Here is a 23,471-nt window from a genome sequence, read left to right as displayed (position 1 = left end):
AATTTTTCCCTACCTTTGAGGATTACATAATTGACTTCCAATTCAGTTTTATAAAGTTGTTTCTTCTTTGTAAACCTTTCTTTTTTTCTATGGGTTGAGTGGATAAGACAGAAATCCAATTTTAAATAAATGGAGAAAAATTGTATTTGCATAGAAAATAATAAAACATTTTTATCTGTGTTCTGCAGCTGTGGTGCTGCCTGTTCCACAAAGGCATGTGCTTAGTGGATTTGATGGTTCTGAAGTGAAAATGTAGTTACACTGAAATAATGGTGATGTTTCATAGTACATATATTGTATATGTATGAAGATCTGTAAATTATATTCCAAAGTTTTACATTTACCTTACCTTTATAAAGGTCTAGCCACACAAAAGCATTTGTTCTTCAAATGACATTTCAGTAGATGTCAGTGTTACTCTATTGCATTTTTTCCCCCTTCAGCTGTATATTAAACTTCTTGTACAGGTTCATATGTACTGAAATAACTCTGCCTAATGTTTGACAGGCAGAGGGCAGTCCTGGTTGTACTCTTGTTGGTACAACCATGCGTGTGTGTGCAAAGTGAAGTGGATAAAGGGATGCATCCACATGAAAATCTTGCCTGGCCAAAAAGCAACGTTTGTTTTAACCTGGATGTTCTTGGTTCATTGTGCAGCAACATGAAAAGTAGTGTCAGTTTTGAAATGGAGAGTAAGGAGTGGAGGCTAGGGATGGCTTTTCTGTTGGGAATGCCAAACTTATGCCATTTTAATAATCACATCCATCATGCACAGGTTGTTATTATGTTATTGGAAGAAAACAATGAAGGACTTAGTGCTTTCAGGCACCTGAGTACTCAGAATGTTCCCTTCTTCCATGCCAGAATAGGCTCTGTGTATGTGATGTCTCTCATCCATCTCGTGTTCCAGCTTCCAGTTGCTGTAGAACATAGCCGAGCTACCAATAACAAAGCACTGAGCTTGCAAGACAGTTAGATACAACGCTCATGTAATCGCTGATTAGTTGCAGCTTAACCGCTGATTAAGAAACCTGCGTCGTTAACTTCGGATAAAAAGCTTTTGTTTGCCTTCGTTTGAATGCAGTGTGAAGATACTGTGGACAGGAATGTTATTTCGGATTTCCCTCGGGAATTCCAGCGGCGCTCAGCCTCCAGGAAAGAACATCTTCGATCAACTCAGTTTGTGTGTAGGATTCGTGATTGGCCACGAGGCGGCGCCGCTGCCCACGGCATCTCTGTGCCGGAATGGTCGCCTCTAATAAAACTGACGTCATAGATTTCACGTTTATCATCTGTTCCCTGATCAAGGAATAATTAATCAGTTGTTTAAATATGAACACTGTTAAATTCAAATTGCTTCCTGTAGCGATTCACCAGACCAGAATCTTCTTGAGGATACAATTCTATTATCTATATTAATCGTTAAGCAATAATATATTGAATTATTCCTACTTTCATTAGACCCCATTCAAATATTGTTAATCTTTCCAGGGCAGAGGGAATAATGAACAATGGGAACTGAGGTTTCCATCATTCAAGCAGTGAAATATAATTTGGATATAAGTCAGTATCGTTCTATAGGAAATAGCAAGTGTTTGGGCACAGATGATCTGCCTGGTTGTCTTTGCATCTTAAGTGTCCTGTATCAGTTCCTTGGTAAGAAGGGCTGACACTTGCATGAAGACCTACCTCCTGTTTTGAATGTGGCAGCTTCAATTCTTCACATTTACTCTCTTTGGGCCATTTATTTTGCGCACCTTTAGCATTCACTTTCAAGGAGAGGTTTTTTTTGTTTGTTTTTTTTTAAGATAGAAAAACCCAGCCAGCTTCTTCGTTCCAATTACAGAAGCCATTTGATTCCTTTAAATATCCTGTGTTGTTCTCCTGTAAGTAGCCTCTGGAACTAATATATCTTTTATTTTCGAGAAGGACTCACAGATTTCTGATTGTGGACAAAAGCTCTCTACTTCTAATGCGTGTTTTGCCTTTTATGCTATTGATTACTAATGAAAAATACTATAATACTCATAACTCTAGACTTTGTTACTGGGTATTGACGCTTATCTGAGGCTGTCATCTTTTTAGTTTTTTTTAGAGCACAGCTGGCATAGTTTTATATTTGTCTATATAGAATTTCATGTGTAATTTGTTTTTGCTCAGTTTTGTCCCATTCTCAATCATAACTCAGAATGAAACCAAACCTTCTCAGTTATATTTTAACGTTTATTAAGCTGCATGCTTTAGTTTGATATTTATTATGCTGTATTTTGTGTTCCTTTCTTTTTCTTCATTTGATAATGATGTAGTACATTAATATTTTTCTAATAACTTTCCTTACACTATTGTTCAGCCATGCCAGCCCCCTTTACATTTACTTAGGCATTTCTGAGCAAGGGAATGCATAGGTTCAGTGTTCCCGTGGAAGTGTCTGTAGTTACCTGCATGCCATCAGTAAGAATCTTATTCTCTTTGTTGATCCTTTTAGCTGCTTCTTAATTTCTTCTGCTTCTTGAAGTTCCTTTCTTCCATATTTTCACATAGCTCCTCCTTTCAACACAGCAGACTTTTTTTTTTTTTGGCTTTTGTTGGTCCTTCCAACCATCTCTGCTGTGCCTAAATATTGTCCCCCTCAAAATTCTATCTCTATGCTTTCAGAACTAAGTTTAGGGATCTGATTTGGCAATGCATTTGTAGTTTTAGGTGGATGGTTGCACTCGATATAAAGCTATTTTCCCAGCTACATGATTTCATGAACTGAGTTTATGCATTTACTCCTTAGCTCTGAACATCTCTATGCAACCTTAAATTGGGTGATTTATGATTCTTTGAGTGCAGACTGGCTGTGTTAATTTGCTTCTTGGGTATTTGTTTATTGTTAGCTGACTATTGCAGTGTTTCTTAAAAAAGGTTACACCCAGTGTGAGTTTAACAGCTTGGAGTTTTAGTAATGCCCAGTAGCTTGAGTGAATGATTTAATTTAACTAGACAGAGATGGGCATAACACTGCTTTACAGTATCAGCATTGAATTACTGACATCATTTAGCTGCCATAAAATGTGTCTGCTCTTACTGATGATGAAAGCTTCACTTCCATGATTGATAGTCCTAGAAGTGGTGCCTTGAAGATTGAGCATTTTCCTATCTAGAAATAAAGATGGTCAGTAATACTGAACAGTCAGAGAGAAAAGGCTCATAGTTTGCGTGCTGGTCATTTTTTTTTTCTTTTATTAATTTTATCGAAATAATAAAACTTAAAAATGGCAACTTTTGATGATTTTTCTTAATTTATCAGTACTGTTTTCTAAGATACATTCCAAAATAATGCAGGCTTTGAGTGCTTTGTAGAATAACCACTAATTTTCTGTAACATTCAAATTCTCAAATCCTAGATTTTATGAAGCACTTTCTTCTTGAAAGGCAGCCCAAAATGATACTGAAAGAAGCCAAATTTGTATTCTTGAGATTGTGTATACTATATTCTGTACTGTAATGTTACTTATTCAGTGTTATTTGCTTTGATATCAACTTATTCTGGTTATATTCTGCATTACAGTGCTTCTTCAGAGGTAATAAAAAGTTTATTCTGTGTTACTCATTTTAGATCTATATTGCTTCTAAAAATATGGATCGTCTTGCCTTTCCTTTGATCTGTGACTCATACAGTGTGTTTTCTGAGAAGAATGCAGAAATATATCATTATTTCAGCTAATCTAACACTTTCAATTTGACTAATGTCCTTTGTTGTCATTTTTTTGGTCGAGCATCTGTTAAACATAAAAGCGTATACTGTATTTTATCAGAACGAGCAATCCTGACATCTGTAATTAAGCCTTTCCTATTTCTGCTTTATTGATGCTAACAACTCAGTCTAACAGATTGTACAAATTCTGCATTTGTTTACAAAACAGGCCCAGATTGTTCTTTGAATGTCCCTTCCACGGAGTCCTACTGGATCTTACCAAACGTGAAGCCATTCAGCCCTTCTGTGGGCCGGGCTTCCCATAAGGCAGTTCTTCATGGAAAATTTATGTGGGTGATTGGTGGATATACTTTTAACTACAGCTCATTCCAAATGGTGTTGAAGTAAGTGATTTCTCCCTTATGATATCCCTTCTGATAAGGCCTGGGGAAAATGTATATCGACACAAATGAACACCTATCCTTCAACTCAATCAAAAGATTTATGCTTTTTTAGGTTATTAACTGTCTTATTTTTATGCTTCCAATTTTCTTATAATTCAAAAGAATTCGAGTATGTGTAACAAAGATCTATGTAATATTAATGTGTGAATTCATCAGTCTTCTGAAAACAGTCACTGTTATTTGCTACAAACCATAAAAGTGCTTGTGGTGATAAGAAATGGTGGGGAAGAAATCTGTGTGATGGCTTTTTCAGGTAGTATATCTAGAGTGATATTTGCATATAAATATTTATTTATAATTACAAGAGGCTCATATTTAATGCAGGCATTTAGCCTGCTTGGTACAGGATATTTTGGTTCTCCATATTTGTAACATTCTGTATGCATATGCAATTGATCAGCTATTAAAAACAAACTTGAAGCATCTATCATAGAAGTGTAGAATCTCTCAAGTTGGAAGGGACCCATAAAGATCATGGACTCCAACTCCTAAAATATCTGTAAATATCACTTAGCCAATTTGAATGGTAACTTGTTATACAGACAGAGGCCCTGAATGTGATAAGTAATGCAACTGTTAGGATATGTTTATTTCTCCTATTTTTGTCTACCTCCTGTTTTCTTTTGCAGTTTTACAATCATCCAAAACAAATCCCATTGTCTTTGCATCTTCCCTTAATGTACCTCTGTGCTCTTATTTTTTTTACCTCTGTCCTGTTGTGTTTGTTTCAACACTTAATTTAAAGTTAATGAAAATTAAATTTGGCTGTGTAACTGAGAGGGTGCTCAATAACAAGTTTTCAAAGCAGTGCCAAAGGTTGTGGCTTAGGCAGTTGAGTGGTGGTTTTTTGCTTGCTGATAACTGTGAACTTAGTAACCTAGTTTGGTAACTTTCTTGTAAGTAATGTGGTTTTAATTACAGTTGCAATTTCTGAAATTGTTGACGTGTCCCCAATAGAACTGTTCCTGTTTTCCCTTGATGAGCATTTAGCTCACTGTCATTATTATTGCACTGTTACAGCAGTTAAAAATGATCGCCTAATTGCTACTAACAAATTACCAACAACTTCAAATAAACAATGTCTGATGAAGTGTGCACACTTTATATAACAAAATTAGTTCAAAAATACAAAATCCCCTATTTCTGTGTGGATAGAAAACATTTTCATGTTTTATTTCTCTTCTAGCTACAATTTGGAAAGCAGTATATGGAATGTGGTGCCTGTATCCAAAGGGCCGCTCCAGAGATATGGACACACACTTGCATTATATCAGGTTTGGACTTTTTCACCTCCTATTTAATTAATGTATTTCTATGTACTGTTACTGATCTTGAAATGATTCATACATTTTTGAGGGTAATTTCTAGTCCCTAAGTGCTTTGCTGTTATTGTCTTCTTCAGTATTTAGACCTATTGCACAGTTTTGGAGAAAGATTTTTGAGTAACTTTTTAGCTCTAGAGCTAAACTTGCCAATATGGTATTCCCTCCCCTCCCCCAAAATAATATTTGCAATTCTTGTGTAAGGAAAGGTGAACTGGGAGCCAAGTGTGATCTCAGCATGGACAAAGCCCTTGTTGAGCAGGTGCCAACCCGCAGGGGCTGAACACAGCATGTAGGATGGTGGGCTGATAAAGCAAGCCTGTACATGGCAAGTAATGACCCAGGTCCAGAGACCATGCAAGGAGTCCAGACAGGAGCAAGAGAAAGTAGGGCTGGAAACAGGACTGGAGACAAGGCTACAGAATGTGCCTGAGGAGCCCATCTAGGAAACAAGCTATCTACAGTCTGTGTCCAGATCAACTCAGAGTAGGAGGGAGGGGAAGATCTATGGCTGATTCCTGGCTGAGGCCCCTTAGTGCCTAAAGGGCCATGACAGTAAGAAATAATTTTTAATTTGCTTTATTACAACTGCTTACAGAAACAGAGCAGTTTTAAATAGTGGGCAAGCTGCTTTATCAAAAGGACTCTGAAACAGTATTTTTATGGAAAGACTATAAATCTGTGCCTTTCGTTTATATCTATGCATTCAGGCTATTTTTATCATTGGTACCATCCTGTGCTCAAGAATTCCAGGGTGTTATGTGAAGAGATGCCACCTTTTGGGATACTGCTACTTGCTGTTCTGATATTCTCTACTTCTTTATACTTTTTCTAATTGGGCTCTTGGTACCAGTTGTGATTTTCTGTAAGTTTATCATATCCTCCATCATTTCTGATTCATGCGAAAATTACTTGCTTTTTTAGTAATCCAGAAGGAAAGTATTTCATACATCAGGTAGTAATGAAGCCATTGCCTGTGTTATTTTTAGTTTTTGTATCCCTTCTGTGAGAGTTGTTTGTGAGGTATCAGTACCTCAGATGTTTATATCAATCTACTATTGGTTTTGAATTGGTTTTATCACTACTCTATCAACCATAATGTTATGACCTTAGTCTAGTCAATTAAAACCCCACCACCATAGTGCAGACTTAAATAGTTTTGTATGCATCTTTTCATGAAAATCTGTGACTTTGTATATTCTTGTTCTCATATTGGACATTAAATATTACTCAATTCTTTGCCTTTGTTCATTATCTTGAATATTTTGAGTAGCTTAGTATTGAAATTGTCATTTTTCTGTTCATCCCTGTGCCAGACTATTTTGAAGTATGTTGAACTAACAAATTGTTATTGTTCTTTTCTGTGGGATACCACAGGTGACCTCTCCTCACTGTTAAGTGAACACTTTCCTCAAAATTCCATTGAGTCACCATTTTTATTCTTAAATTCCTTCAGAACAGATCTTGGAGACTTTTTTGTTGCTCCTCTACTATGACCATTTTTATTAATTTGTGCTATGGAAATACCTGTGAAGTCTATGATGAAGAATTCAAATGCAAAAATTAATGTTATTACTATGACTCTGTTTTTGGAATATTCTACTGTCTGTTGGCAGCATAAATAAATCTAGTTGACTGTTCTTCTCATGCATTTGAAAAATGGTGTAGTACTTAACACATGAAATTTGCAGGCAACTCATCAAGCTGTTTCTTGGCTTGCCTTATATCTTTCCACATCTTAATCTGCTGGATTTGAAGCAGATTTTGAAGTACTTTTTCTTACTTCTAACAGTGTTGTTAAGTTAAGCCTGATTTGTTTTGGTCTTTCTAATTGGAATTTTTTTTTTTTCAAATAGAAAGGTTTTATGGGATCTCAGATGTCCTTAAAGTATCTTTGTGTCGTCATTAAAGACTTTCTCCTTTCAGTTGTACCTATTAATTTTTTTTTTTTATGATCGGTCTTCCTTTACATACATTGCTTCTCTGCAGTTATGCAGAACTGTGGGTGTTTGTTTTTTTTCCCCTCTGTCATGTTTCTCTTCCAGAGATGCTGAACGTCACGATTACTACTGCAGCAATAATGTGAACTAGATTCTGTGCGTGCCCCATAGCCAACTCAAAAATTGTTTTTCTCCTCCTCAGTTCCCTGATTCACTACCTATGTATTATCTGTTCTTTGAAATGTCTTAGACTGCTATATTCTGGTTATTTCCCTTCTTGTGGAATGTGGATCATTTTTGTTGGAAACATTCAAGTAACCTATTATATAAAGGATTAAAATATCATTTAACCTTTTCTAGGTCAACAGTAGTAATATTTACTTGAAATGCTCTGAACTGAAGAGTAACCATTAAAAAAATTTCCAGCAAATATCAAACAATATGTACTTGTGTGATCTTAAAATAAAGTTTTATTTTTTCCTTTCATGTATTCAGACCATTGAAAAACAAAATTCGAGTGTGAAGAGTGGCAGGACATGATATAATACCTAGAGATGGCAGCTGTGAGCTGTGTTTTGAGCTGTGTACTACTCATTGTTCAACGTTTTCTTTTTAGAGGAAAGAAAATAGTATCCACCTAGAAGAAATTAGATTAAGTTTTTGACTTCAGCTGCCAAGATTTCAAAGCCTGTGCTAGACCAGAGTGTGAGAGCACAGAGCTAGTATTGCCTGACTGTGGTGCAAGCTAAATTGAGGCTATATAATTGACTCTGTGGAGAATGAAATAAGTTACCGTGCCATTTCCCTTAGAAAGCTGCTTTAGTTAAAATTGAAGTACTGTACTTCTTTACTCTGAAGAAAAGTGATCAGAAGACTCCCACTGATGTATAGTTATAACAAGTGACTAAGACTTTTATACTCTCTCCACCATAAATGCATAAAATGTGTTCTTGCTTTTAGACCAGCTAAATTGTTAGATAGTGTTGCCTTCATTGCCACTTCAGGCTGGTTTTTGGACAAGCACTACCTATCTCTGTTAGCAATTGGTTCTCCCATATCTGAGGGATTCTGTGTAGTTTCAGCATCTTGATACTTCAAAAATGTCAACATATTTTGAAAGGAATCACAGAAGAAAAAGGATTATGAAGAGACTGGAGATAATGGTTAGTGAAGTTTTTGAAGCAGGCACATACAGCTTTGTCAAACCACAACTAGATAGATGGCAACTTGAAAACTACTAGATGGCTGGAATAAAGTATGGTGGGAGTTGCATAGAGAGAGAGTGCATGGTCACTGCTGGGCATGACCTTCTGGAGGAGGTCAGACTCCTTCATGGAGTCTGAGCTTATAATGAAACTGTATCTTCTAGTCCCATGGCAGTGGAAGGTTAACTGAGCACTGAAATTAGATTCTTTTAGGTTTGGCAATCAAACAGGCTGGCACAGTAGTAATTGTAAAGATATTTCCTGATACGTGGGCCATTTTATATGTACTCCAACTCAATTTGACTCGTTTGTGTACTATAAATGTTACTTCTGATTTTAAAGCTTTATTTAAAAAGGCTAATTGTTTTGATATCCAAATTAATTGGTATTGATGCTGAGTGTGCGTGTCTCTTCTGATATTTTTATTAGTCTAATCAAAATCTAGAGTTAACAAAACAAGAGCAAAATCTTTTTCTCCCTTAATGTGAGTGAGACACTCTTTCATCAGTTAGTTTATTGTTCTTGTATAAGCTTACTCATGTAGGTAATTGTAGTATGATTTGGAAAAGCACTAGGAATATAGAAGTCTGTTCTAACCATTCAATTAATACTTGTTAATGGGTTGTACCACCAAATTAATTTTTAAAATTATTTTATGGCTTTCAATTACATCCTCTGAACATCCTGCTTTTAAATTCTTATTTGTAGATCTCAGAAGAAATTGAGAACTATGTGAGATGCGCAATCACAAGATTCTTATTTATAAATGCTGTGGACTTCTGGTTTTGACAAGGAGATTCATGCAGGAATTCTTATTTACTGGATTGCTGGTCATTTTTGCAATTTTTGTTTTTACTCCTATTAAAAACAGGGGATAATTTACCTATCTTATGGAAAATTCTGTAGATTACCTTGTCAGTTCTTATGAAACTTTGAACGTGCATATAGCAGTATTAATTAATGGTTATTCACTTAAAGCAGAGGACTTATATTGAATTTCGAGCCTTTATTCATTTACGCAAGTAAGTGGTTTCATATAGGTATCTAACTTTCTTCTTTGATATGACTCCAAGGATAAAAGTACATGGAAATTTTTCATGCTTTTTCAGACTTGTTAAAGTATTTTGTCTATTAAGTTCAGGCTGTTGGGATGATTTCTATTTGTTTACTAGAAGCCTGTATTTTTTTTGCTGTGCCATGTGTTTAGGTCACAAAAAGTAATTGACTTTCCAAAGATTTTTTTCTTCCCTAAGAAATTTTTCTCTGCATTTACAAATTGGATTTTGTTCATTATCATCTAAATAAATTATTTTTTGAATTGTTTGTGGTAGGGAATTTTTTTTTTTAAGAACATGGTCATATCTATCAAAGTTTTAATGCAATTGAAACTAACAATCTCTTCTGTTGCTATTTTACTAACTTACCCTGTAATAGTTGCCAAGAAACCAACTGTCATGGCCTGGAAGTGGGAATGTCATGAATAAGTGAGCTGCATACATGCTCCTCTTACAGTGGAAAATTTTCTTTCCTGCAGATTTCATACTGGGTAGAAACCCTGAATTACACATTGAACATATAATGTACTTTTATATGCTTTGCACGGGGTAACATTTGTATGCAATTTTCATTTAAAAAAACTACAAGATTTTCAGAGGTTTCTGTAACTTCTTAGGTGATTTTAGCAGCACGAAGTAACACATCTAAAAATGACCCAGGTTAATTTCTTGAGTAAATACTCTGTATTGCACAAGATTTTACTCAGTATATTTGAAGATGTTGCTTTGACAAGCGATATCAAAAACTCAAAACAGGAGTGTACTGGAGGTCAAGTCTTCATGCTTATCTGCCTGCTGTTCAGCTGTCTGTTTCTTGCACAGTCTGCTTCTTGGCCTTTGCGTTCCTCCAGCGTAAAGGGTTCGATTTTTAATATCTCTCATCTGGGGAGCATGTCCAGGTTATTTTTACTTTTTCCTCACTAGTTTCATGAGGATATGCTCTTTTAAACCTTTATTTGCTTGTTCATCTAATTACTGATGTAGTATACCATATTAGTTTGAGTACAAGTATGTATGTAGGTTGCTCTGGAAGTAATACCTCCTATTTATGTCCATTAAACTACATAGAGCATGATAAAACTATTTGATGAAGCAAATTCTCAGCTACAAAACACTATTTTTCAATGGTCGTTTCCATTAGCTATGCATTGCCACCAGCCATGAACAACAGCCTGTATGCCATACTTGTAAAAACAAACAAAAAACCCAATACGAAACAAACAAGGTCACCAGCGGGGGGGTGAACTGCTGCTTAAAAGCTGCTGTGAGAGCATAATTTCTAGCAAAATGTTGTCCATGCTGTTCCTCTTTCATCATCCCAAAAAGATGAAAGTCAGAAGGCTCCAAATTCAAACTATACAGTGGAAATGGTAGGATAGTCCAAATGATATTGATTATGTGCTCCACGGTCTTTGAACCAATATGGGGCCTGGCCTTTTGATGTTGCAAGAAAAAGATTGTCTTCTTCTCTGACCCAATTCTGGAAATTTAATCTTTCAATTTAGCCAGGCTGTGATGTAGTGTTCAGAGCTGGTTTGTCTGGGTTCCAGGAAAACCAGAAAGAGCACCATGATAGTGTGCATCATTTTCTCAATGAGGGCTGCATCTTCAGCAACTTCTTTGAAGGGGAATTGATATATTTCCACGTGATGGACAGCTGTTTTGAGTCTAGCTTGATACCTTGATACCTTGATAGTGGTGATACCTTGTCACCAGTAATGATCTGATCCAGGAAACTGTTGCCTTCACCTGTGTTAGTTCAATAGGTCCTGTCGCTACTGCTGAAACCTGCCACCACTTTGCTGTGCTCACATCCACTCTTTGGTCTCCATGAATGTTTGCAAGCATCAATTAATGTTGATGGATGCCTTTTTTTCCATACGGAGAAATTCGGTGATACACCTTTGCTTCATATGCACTTACTTGTCAGATGCTGTTCTGTCAGGCTGCCCCTCTGCTACTATCTGCCACACAACAACAAAATGTAATGGAATATTGGTGGAAAAGTCCAACCTCTACTGCCACACCACCACCATTCACTTCTGATGTTGTGGGCTGACAAAATAAAATAGGAGGCATTACTTTTGGAGAAACTCTCATAGTATACTTCATTCCTGTGCTTGAAGGTGAGCAGTAATTGTGTACCTGTCCTCTTGAAAGTCATTATCTTGTGTACAGAAGGCCTCACCTTCATGGCTTCTTGTTTTTTTTTTTAATCAGTATTCCACATCATGATGTGATTGAATGCACTGGGAGTTAAAGAGTTAATGCTGCAGTTCTGTGGCTTGTTGGCATACTTCAATAGTAAACTAAGGTTTTTTTTTTCCTTTAGCTCATTGCTGCTGTTTTCCTCGTCTGGGCCAATCTCCCGACTTCTCCCTTCCCTCCTGCCCCCTCCTCATCATGCTCCCTTCACAGGGCATGGATCCATAGGTCCCTTCACCTCCTTGTCATAGAAACCAGGCCAAACCATGGCAGCATATGCCTTGATTTATAGCTGGTTTATGGATGGACTCCTTTTCTTTCAACCTTTGGGCTGCACTTGTTTCCTCTCTAGACTTCTCAGAAAATGCTTGCCTTTATGTGATTGCTTTTGTCCTTTATTTATATGCTTGTAAAATTTTTCATTCTGTAGTTCTATGGACTTAGGTCTGTGAGCCTTTCTTTTTCCATATTGAATTGATCATAGCTAACTTTCGAAGTGATTTTTAATTTTTTAATTTTTATTAGCGGCAGTAGGAGCTGCTTAATCTCAGATATAGCCTGGAGTGAAGCTTGCTTAAATGTGATTTTGGGATTGATAAAGTAGTTTTGATGACCGTCTTGTTTTTTTCTCTGTAGAACTCTGAATAGTTTTGTGCACAGGATCTGCTGTGTCATTTATAAAGATAGCTCCTCTCAGACGTGTTCTTTTATCTGTATGTTGAATCATTTAAGTAGAACGGTGAGGAGGACACTGCCAGCTGTCTGAGGGGTCGTTCTGAAATTCATGTGGTTCTTCAGGTCACCTTTTTAGCATATTACGTTTTTGCTCTGTCTCAGAAAGTATTTCATTTTTAAAAACTGTTGTATTTCACCTGCAAGCCCTTAATTAGGTCCTTCCTTCCTCTGTGCTTTACTTTGTGAGTCTGAATGGGCAGGTTTCAACAATGAGCTCTCTGGGATAATTTAAAGAAAAGTACTTGCTCAAACCATTCATGTTTCACTAGTCTACAAATTTCCTATAAGCCTGGTCATGGTTTAACCCAGAAGCAGCTGAGTACCACAAAGCTGTTCATTCCCCCCCCAGTGAGACTGGGGAAAAAACTGAAAAGTGCAAGAACTTACATGTTGAGATAAGGACAGTTGAATGAAGAGGGGGGGGAAAATAAATAAATCAATAAATAAATAAATAAGGGAGACCACCACCAACAAAAGAGTACACAAAGCAAGCGATGTACGACACAGTTACTTACCACTTGCTGACCGATTCCCGAACAGAAGCAGCCCTCCTATCCAGTGCCCCCAGTTTTATTGTTGAATGTCACACCATATGGAGTGGTACATCTTTGTGACCTGTCTCTGTCAGCTTTGTCACCTCCCAGCAACTTATACACCCCAGCTTCTCTCTGGCCAGGCAGCACGAGGAGTTCAAACAACCTTGACTTGTTGTAAGCGCTGCTCAGCAGCAACTAAAACGTCAGTGTGTTATCAACATTATTCTCACACAGCACTGAACTAGCTACTAGGAAGAAAATTAACTCCATCCCTGCCAAAATGCCTCATGTTTTAATACAGTGAAATGCTATAGCGTATTTCTTTATGAAAAGTGGAAAGATGGTCTTTGAAACTAAATGTATTTTTAAAAGTCAGAATAGCACGCTAGAGGTCAGCATCTCTATTTTCAAGATGGTTTAGCTATTAAGGAAGAAAATCAGAAAGCTTGTTCTGTCATAGTGATTTCTCCTTGCAGTCTCAAGAATTATGACAGATTTTATTACCAAGTCGACACTGAGTAATAGATTGATAGGCTACAGAATGCTACCTTCAGCCTTGGTGTATTTCTTACTAGAGAGATATTGATGATCTTTATTTTAATTTATTATAATGGGGACTCTTAATTTTTCAGATGCAAATCCTATCGCTATTTTTGAAATAAACTAATAAACTCAATTGGTACTGTTACCATGTTACTTTCTTGGCCTTTAATATTACATAAAGTGCACAAATCTGTATTCAACATTCAAAATAGGAATTGTAGTTATTCCTTAGATACAGGAAGAAAAGTGGCATTCCTGAAGGCAATAGGGCATGTGCCTCCTTCTCAAAGCATGCATATAAAGAAAGTCTGGTTGGCCCAAAGCTGAATCTCCTAGAAACCTGTTTTTACATCTGTGGCAAACAACCCAACAGTAGAAGTGTTTGGAGTCAATAGCTGCACTTTAGCACTCTTTGTTTTTATTTTGGAAAACTAAGGCTGGCATGAACTTAAAACAAACCCATAGTGTCATATAAATATTTTTCTTTAACATCTGTTTTAGTTACTGAGTTAGTCCAAAAACATTCATTAGATGTATGGGGAACAATTCCTTTGGATCTTGCCCTCTTTCATGGCATTTGAGAATTTGACAAGAAAGTTCTAACACCACTGAATCTTTCTAATAGCTGATACTTGGGAGTATCTTCCTAAGTAAGGCTCCTCAGTGCAAGGCAAAGACCTAGAGGAAGATTTCTCAAGAAATAAAAGCATAAGCTAAAATGCAGCTCACCAGGCAGGTATTGCAAGAACAGCATTCAAAGCAAGTCTTAATTCCTCACCAATGATAACTATAACTATTATGTTAGGACTCCTTTCACTGTGGTTTTGTGAAAGATGTCTTGGCAGCCTTTTGGCTTGCATGCTTTGATGCCTGTAGACTCTGTCAATGCTTACATCCCATAGAAACAATCCCTTTGGTTGTGTTCAGCAATTGCCTTCTTACAGATCTTTACTCAAGGCCTTTGAAATACATTTTTATTTCATAGGAAAATAATGACTTCAGATGTATATCTAGTACAGATATTATCCCAGTACTAATATCTACTGAAGATTGTGTACATCTTTTGTTCAAAGACCAGGGTAGGCTATTCTCTAACACAGAGTAGCACTGCATAGGAACAACTCTAAGCTCCAAATTAAGATACGTTTACATGTATCAAATGAGGGAACATTGTATTATAATAAAAATTACATTTTATTACATTTATTTTATTTTATTACAATAAAAATTGTATTTTGCTTTGCTGGTCTTAGTAGACTATCAATCTACTGATCAGCCATGTTTTTCAACTTCCTTACGGTTCATTCAGACTTCTTATATTATGTGGTTTCTTTATCTTAGTTTTGTTTTGTTTTTCTCCCGAGGAACAGTAGTCCGTGCCAAGCAAAACTTTGCTAAATGTGTATTCTGCAGCTTTTTTTTTTTCTTGATCAAATTGGTTAGACCCTAGAGCATTTATGATACTGCATTGTGCAGGAGATGACTGCCTACTGTACAAACACCGTACAGGTGAGATGCTGAGTGCACGTGGACCTGACGTGTCCTATCAAACACTAACTCATTATTTGAACCAGAAGCAGTATTTTTCTACCTGGGATAAACTGTCCTTGAACAGTGAGCCAGTCAGTGAAGCCAACAAGCTGGAATTCCTTCTATGACTCCGTATGCCTTGGTTTGAAGTTAGAGATTTACTAGAATCATTTTCAATCAATATTAAAGTAAATAATTCTTTACGTATCTCGAGCAACGACTCCATCTGTTTTGATATGTGGTTAATGAAGATTGGAAAATTTCTTTTGCATCCTTTTAGAAGAACTCAAACTATCTCCCATTGAGATTTGATTTTAGTACATGTGCCCAAGGGGATGATGTACACGCATTGTCCCATTTCTTCGGGCTGATTTGTTTATGATTGTGAAGTTTCTCAGGACTTAAGTTATGTTGTCATTAAGATAAAATGTTCTCTCTTGTGCATATGCCAAATGAAATTCATATAGTTTGAGTGTATGGTAAATTATGTTTTAGTTCTGTGAGTTATTCCTTAAGAAGACAGTGTAAATCCCTTTCTGCTTAGGTTTTTAATAGCTGCAGTGTGAATTAGAGTCATGTAATTAAAGTTTTTCTGCTTGAAGTAATCTGGTTGAGATTCATTTTCATGTCATTTTCATGGCTGCATTTATTCTTCAGTGAAGTGCTCTCCTTATCATCGCTTTTGCTTTAGCTTAAGTATTGTTTTCTGGAACCAGTCTCTGTTATTGAGCTGTTTAAGATAGCAGTAGCTGTACGTGAAGATCTAAATCAGATTGTTCCGTTTATAAAATTCTATGCAGCACAGGAATACGCAGCTCAGATGTTATCTTTTTTGTAATCCATTGTCTGTTCTCTCCTTTCTCCCAATTTTTACAGGAAGACATCTACATGTACGGAGGCAAAATTGAAACAAATAATGGCAATGTTACTGATGAGCTGTGGATTTTCAACATCCACAGTCAAACGTGGAGTATCAGAACGCCTGCTGTGCTTGTACATGGCCAGCAGTATGCTGTGGAAGGTCATTCAGCACACATCGTGGAGCTGGACAGCAGAGATGTGGTTATGATTATCATTTTTGGATATTCTGCCATATACGGTTACACGAGCATTGTGCAAGAATACTACATCAGTAAGTTGCTTCCAAGTCATTTTTATCATGCATTGATGAAAAAAATTTCTTAGGAACACTTCCTGTTTTCACAAAGGAAAATACATATTTGGCAATTTCATTGTTTTTTCCTTCAGACAACACCGATCAGATTAATTGTTAGTAGCATTAGTATGTGTTTGGAATATCATGGCTTTGGCTATTTGTTGAAGGCCAAAACACTAAATTCCAAGCATTAATTGTTATTCTGATGAAACTTACCCTTTTTAACCATAGACTATTTTCTTACTTTGTAGCAGAGTAAAAATCAAGTGGCAAAACAGACTACAATAAAGAGTAACTACAATAAGAATTAAGTTAATTTTGTAGATTCTTTAATTAATGTTGTGATATCATCATGCTGATTTTTGAAATGTAAGAACTTTGTTTATCAATTACACACAAGCTAGTCTCAGAAGTGTAACTTGCTCCTTCTAAAAGAAATAAAAAGATTTTTGGATAGTGTATAAATTTCCAATTGGAATAAATTCCCAATATTGGAAAAAAGCAAATTTTTAAGTATTCCAACATGTCTGTCTGGGATTTCCCTGCCACAATGGCAAGTTTTTCTGATGGGCAATTTTAAATGTTAAAATTAAATAAACAAAGACATCTCCTCTTGCATGCGATACTTCTAAGACATTCTTATAATAAAATGATCTTGAAAATACAGATTTTGATTTTCTTTAGAAATATTTGTATACCCACTAATTCAAACAATGTTTGAATTATTGTTTTCTGCAGAATTGATTTGAGTTTCTTGCAGTTATTTAAGCACTCACAGAAAGCATTCAAAACTTTCAAGTAGTGTTTTTATGTTAAGACGTTAATCCTAAGTCTTTTAAGTAGTTTCATTTACTCATTTGCATTTATGCATATTGATATAGTAACTGTGTAAGCAGATTTGTGAGGTGGGGAAATCACTTTAAAACACAGAGGATTCTTATGCGTTCTGGCATTACCTGTGAGTTGTAGGGATGTTGAGCAAAGCTGAAAGGATAGGAATAAGAGGAAGAGTGCAATGATGTGCTTATTCCATGTTGGAAAAATTTGATTAATCTGAACAAAGTTACTAAAAACTTCTACACTCAGAATTATGTTTTGCAACAATACTATAAGGGTTAGTAGGTATTGAAGGCTAACTTGTTTTCATTTTACCTCATTGAATTTCCATAAAACCTCTAGTTAACTATAATCCCGATTTCCATGGGCTCTGAGTGTAAAAAGAGCACCAAAAAGTTTTCGCTATTTATGGACTCCTGGATTTTCTCATAGGCATGTGGTTCTACTAACAGCGCATGTTAGTTCAAGGTGTGCATAGTCTCAACATTTCTCTTATGTTTGTTTCTTTCATGGCAAGTAATTGTTATCAAAATCAACAAAGTCCTAGAGAAATTAGACATGGCTTGCAGCCAGAATTTCACCATGTGAAAGCACAGGAATTTGTTTGTATTCTAAAGTATGATAGTTACAGTAATAATAAAAGCTTTCTGTTGTCCTTTCTTGCTGTGATTGGAGTTATGACTTCTGAGGAAACAATAAATCTTGGTATAGGAATTATGTGGCTGATTTTACTAACTTGAACCATAAAGCTTTTCTGGGTTACTCCCCAGGGAAATTTATTTCCTTTTAGGTTGGCAATACCTCATAAACCTTTTGAGAATCTCAATGTGAATCTCAAGGTGAATATTATAATGGTATTTTGTTTTAGCTAAAGTTTATAAAAGCTCCATGTACATTAAGAAACTTCTGAATAAATCTTCTGTGATTTTATTTTGTTCTTTAGAAGGTAGAGATTTGTTGGGATTGGCAACATATCACTTCAGTTCTTAGGCTGAAATTTTTTATGACTTTAGAAGTGGGTCTTAGGTTGCTTTTGATTTAAGGATGTTTCTTTGAAGTAGAGTTAAAAGAAATGGCCCTGTGATGTATTCTTGCTCTTTGTCATAAGTTATGACCTTCGTAATTGCAAGAAAAAAAAGCTTACAGTTTATTCTCCCTGCATTCAAACAAAGATGGGATGTTGAGGTGCTACCTTAGGAATCTGTTCCATTTACTTGACCTGTTTAAAGGCTTTACTGTGTCAAGAAAGGGTCAGACCAACGTAACTACCTTTCCTTTGGTTTCTTCTAGGCTTATTACTGTATATGAAAACTTTTTAAATTTTTTCAAAGATCTTTTTAGAAATGCTTTGATTATTTCCAAATGCTATTTTAATTATTTGTATTTAACTGATACAATTATTATTACTTAAATTTGAAGGGCTTGCTTTTTTTTTTTTTTTTTTTTTTTTTTTTAATGTGACCACCCAAATTAGTAATAAATAGAAAACAAACTTTTTTGTAGTTCATTGGATTTCCATTGATGGAACGGTTCTACATGTTTGTATGTGATTAACTTGCTCTGAGGAAAAGTCTGAAATGAATCTTGAACATCACAACCCATGCTTTTTAGTGAAAACACTGTATTTTATAATTTCTTCTGTTATGTGTGTAAACTAAACTTAAGTAGTTTGGAAAACATCTGGAGAATTAATTCAGGGCTTATAATTTTAGTGACTGGCTATCATCTTAATCGCAGCCTATCTTTATCATTGTTTGGTTTATGTTTGGTTATGTTATTTTCTGAAAGCAGCTCATCTCCCTTTCTGGAATTATCTTTGAATTAAAGATACCAACCCTATTTTTGCCAGACTAATCAACACAACCTCATTTGTTTCTGTCTTGTTCCAATAGTTCATCTCTGTAACTTTTTCACAAGGTCGTCTTCCTTGAATGTGGATGATTAGAAAAATCTGTGGGATATTCTAGGTGTGTTTTCACCTTTACCTGGCTAAATAACCTTAGTCTCACCTGATAAATGGCATTCGTATTGCAACCATGAGAAAGCCATTGTTGGATCATAGACTTTCTCTGATGATGCATTCTTCTCAGTTATTATCAACTGATGAGCTTCCACTTTATGGAAGGTTATGTTACTAATCCCGGTGCTCGACATCTTTAAATTACTGTTGAATATGTTTTTTTCTTTTCTTTTTCTGGTAGCTGAGATCATCCAGTTCATCCTGCATGTTATTCTGCTTCTTTTGTGAATTGGCAATGTCTGAATGCATGTGATTATAGCATCTTCAGTTTGTGAGCATCGTAAAATGCACCCCTTCTCATCCTTAACAAGTCTGGTTAGTAATTCTGACACCTCTCAACATATTTTTCTTTCACATGGAAAGTCTTCTGGAAACAGTTGTAGAAAATTGGACTTTAGTACTTGGTTCTGATCAGAACCAGTATTCTGACCAGAATATTGCAGCATGTAAGCATATCTATTTAAGGAATTATTGGATGGGAATTCCTGAGAACCAATCTTCAGGGAGACAGGAATTGGAAGGGAGCTGGCAGCTTTTTAAGGACACGTTTCTGAGAGAACAAGAGCTCTTCATCCCCAAGCATAAGAGATCAAGTGGAGAAAGCAGGAAATCAGCATGGCTCAGCGAGTACCTGCTGGTCAAACTGAAAGAAAACAAGGAAATTTAGAGGTAGTGAAAGCAGAGCTGTGTAGCCTGGGAAGAATGCAAGGATGCTGTTGAGACATGTAAAGATAAAATCATGAAAGACAAGGTGCAGATAAAACTGAACTTGGCAAAGGATGTGAAAAATAATAAGAAGGAATTCTACAGGTATGTTGGTCAAAAGAGACAGGCCAAGGAGGCTGTACCCCCTGCAATAAATGAAAAGGGAGAACTATCTTCAACAAACATGGTGAAGGCTGAGGTACTCTACAAATTCTTTGCCTCAGTCTTCACTGACAGTCAGCCTACCCATGTCGCTCCTGTTCCTGAGCCCCTCTAGGCAGAGTTTGGATTATGCTGTGGATTTGAAAGCTGGACTGTTTGGTGGATAAAGAATTGATCAAACCTTTCCAGCCAGAGTGTTGTGGTCGACAGCTCTATGTCCATGGGGAGGCTGGTCATAAGTGGTGTCCCTCAGGGGTCTTTCTCGGGATTGCTGCTCTTTAACACCTTTATCACTGACGTAGAAAATGGGACTGAGTGTACCTTCAGCAAGTTTGCTAATGACACTAAACTGAGTGGTGCAGTCAATGCAATAGAAGGAAGGAATGCTGCCCAGAGGAACGTGGAGGAACATGGACTCCCACTTGAAAATGGGAATATAATGAAATTCAGCAAAGCCAAGTGCAAGGTGTTGCATTTTGGGTCAGACCAACCCCAGATGTGTACAGAGTAGGAGAACTCTTTGAGAGCAGCCCTGGCAGAAGGTCTTAGGGGTACTGGTAGATGAGAATCTTGATGCAGCACTGTGCTCTTACAGCCTGGAATGCCATTGGTGTCCTCAGATGCATAACAAAAGAATGTTGGAAGGGGATTGTTGCCTTCTGTTCTGCCCTTGTGAGGCCCCATCTGGAGTACTGTGTCCAGGCCTGGGACCCCAGCACAAGAATGACACAGAACTGTTGGAGAAGATCTGTTTTTTAACTATAAATTGCATCAGAATAGTAAAAGTAGTAATCTTGTCAGTTCCAAGCTGATTTGGCTTTTTAAGCTGTTGAGGTTGCAGAATTGATTGGTCAATCAAGTATTTCCACTGATATAATGCTAGAAAGAGTGGGATGTCTTTTAGTATGAGAAGTGTTATGAAAATGCATTTAATGATTGGATTTCTGTGTTTAAAGAAAAAGTGAAGATTCATATCTGAGTTGAGCAACACCTTGAAATTCGGACAGAATTGTTCCAGAAACTACTTCTTGCACTGAATGATTCTGTATTAAGATGGCAAAGATTCACAAAAGAGATCAACACTGAATGTCTTCTCAGTTTTAGAAGTCAAAGTTCAGATGGTTCAACTAAGTCTTAGAAAGAGGAAGAACAGAAACAGAAACTAATACTCCCTTGGATTTACTTCAGAACGATGCTTCTGAACCTCTTTTCTCAAATTTGGTTATCCACAGCGCATTTTTTTAATAAACAAGATGGAACAGCAATTCATATTTCTGTGCAAAACCTGGAGAGCTATATAATATGCAACTTTACTGCAAAAATGTTCTAGTTATTACATGAACCAGAGAGGTATAAATGCAAAATATTGTATTATACAAGTAAACTTTCATGATGGTTTTTACTATGTAAAGTAGTAGTCATTTTTTCTCCCTGAAAGGCATATATGCTGATCTTGTGGACTGATTAGTATTTAAATGGAAAAATGAGGACGGAGTTGGTGATAGGAAGGTGCATCAGCAGGTTGACTTTTCACTGATCCCCAATGTAAGTTGTACCAAGTAAATCTGTTTGCAAGGTAATATGTATGTAAAATACAGTATTAGTGCTACAATTTTGATGATTGTGTTTGGAGCTGCTGTTCCTAATAACTTGATAATATCCAAGATGGAGATTGGAGTAAAATACAACCTACATTGCAGTACATATCAATAATGTAAAAAAAAAAAAGTATAACTAGTACATTATAAAAAATATCAGCATTAGTGAACACACATGAAAAACAGGCACAAGTCTTCCAGTTCAATCCATACCTTCTCATTTGTTATAAGCACTTAGGAATAAAAGTGCTGCCTTGCATTTCACAGAATTCGATTTTGTTGCTGAAAAAATGTAACTTGTTTATAGACGCAGTGCCTGGAAACTGTTTAGTGAGAGTGGAATAGCAGCAGTAATAACTGAAAGTAATGAGTCTTTTCACTGCATAGACGAATCAGGAGGAAGAAGAGGTAATCTTAAAATCCCTACACAGTATCAGATAAAAAATTGAAATAGAATGTAACTTTGAGATGAAGCAGGGTGTGTGGTTTTGTGTGCTAGTTTTGGGTCAGTATCTTTGTAGAAGTAACCAATGTAGGCTAAGAATTAGGAAGAGACTGTTCCTCATATGAAGTTCTTGTCTGCGCTTTCAGTTTTGCTTGCATGATCTTCAAGAGGCTGTAAGTGAATTATTTTTCTCATTTCCCATTCTGCAGAACTGCCATCCTCATTATCACAGGCTCTTTTGAGTAAGGTTGCTTCTACAGGAAATGCTCATTTGCTAGCTTGCTCTTTATGTGGCTCCTATCATCAACATCTGGAAAGACTGGGGGGAAAAATGCAAATTTTAGGGCTACAAGCAACAAGAAGTTACTCAGTTACTCTCAACCTTTTTCAGTGCTATGGCAGATATTTTCCAGTTGTGTTTTAATCTTTACTTGTAACAGCTACTGTGAATAGTTTTATTTGATATCTCTTTGTGGTTACAAATGATGTGATGTAAAAGGTGGATTTAAGTGCCAGTTTAAAGAGCTGCTTTCAAATTATCCATTTTTGAGTCTTCAGCAACTGAATAGGTATGTTTGCAGTTAAAATACTAATAAACATTAGTTAAAAACTGGTTTTAACTCAGTAGTTGTACAGTTCACTAGTGTAGTATCTGTATGTGTGCATACCTGCAGCTACTTTACATATTTCTGTGAGCCCACAGCAGTTCAGTTTCTCCCAGGCTTTTCCAGATGGTTTCCCCACAGGTGTTCCTAAAACAGCTGGAATGCTTAATTTTCTGGTGGGACTAAGTTAAGGCTGAGAGACACTGAATTCCACTGTTTCGTATTTTCCAAAAGGTCCAGGCTTCTTGTCTTTGTTTTTCTTTGTGTGTGCTGAACGTCTAGTGTTGTGCATTAGTATTAGTAAGCCTTAAACCTCTGTCTTCTGTACATATATTCCAGGGTCAAATTCTTGGCTTGTACCAGAAACAAAAGGAGCAATTGTACAAGGTGGATATGGCCATACTAGTGTCTATGATGAACTGACAAAATCTGTTTATGTCCATGGTGGATACAAAGCATTGCCTGGCAATAAATATGGATTGGTGGATGATCTTTACAAATATGAAGTTAATACTAGAACATGGTAAGTTGGGTTTGTAACTGAGCAAATTAAGTTATTTGATACTGAATAAGAAAAGATAAGCATAAAAGGAAGTTCTAGTAAAGTCATGCAGGAGAAGACTGTGTCCTTTGCATGTGGCAAGACATTAGGTTCTCTGCAACAAAACTGAAGAATTATGAGAAGGATTAGGCTATAACCAGTAGATTAATGGTGCTGCACACTGAAAG

The 23,471-nt window shown here is 36.4% G+C and overlaps 1 protein-coding gene and 1 long non-coding RNA gene across 11 annotated transcripts in view; one reads left to right on the top strand and one right to left on the bottom strand.

Annotated features, from left to right (window-relative positions):
* The window catches only part of LOC128078142 (uncharacterized), a 36,523-nt gene extending 23,225 nt beyond the window's left edge, over window positions 1–13,298 (bottom strand). Inside the window, exon 1 of the long non-coding RNA XR_008205318.1 lies at window positions 13,121–13,298. This is a non-coding gene — a long non-coding RNA (uncharacterized LOC128078142). The remainder of the gene's footprint in view (window positions 1–13,120) is intronic.
* Window positions 1–23,471, top strand: part of ATRNL1 (attractin like 1) — a 425,431-nt gene that overhangs the window by 49,979 nt on the left and 351,981 nt on the right. For all 10 annotated transcript variants that reach the window (XR_008205315.1, XR_008205316.1, XM_052678077.1 and 7 more), the window contains exons 6-9: window positions 3,909–4,083; window positions 5,330–5,417; window positions 16,091–16,346; window positions 23,082–23,265. Coding sequence is in view for 8 of the 10 variants with exons in the window: in XM_052678077.1 (XP_052534037.1) it covers window positions 3,909–4,083; window positions 5,330–5,417; window positions 16,091–16,346; window positions 23,082–23,265 (703 nt within the window). In the remaining 2 variants the exon portion in view is untranslated. The remainder of the gene's footprint in view (window positions 1–3,908; window positions 4,084–5,329; window positions 5,418–16,090; window positions 16,347–23,081; window positions 23,266–23,471) is intronic.

Source organism: Tympanuchus pallidicinctus, unplaced genomic scaffold, assembly GCF_026119805.1.
Source record: "Tympanuchus pallidicinctus isolate F22 unplaced genomic scaffold, pur_lepc_1.0 scaffold16, whole genome shotgun sequence".
In the NCBI taxonomy this organism is placed as follows: Eukaryota; Metazoa; Chordata; class Aves; order Galliformes; family Phasianidae; genus Tympanuchus; species Tympanuchus pallidicinctus.
Note: the sequence above shows the minus strand (reverse complement) of the source record. Positions and strands in the feature narration are given on the sequence as shown.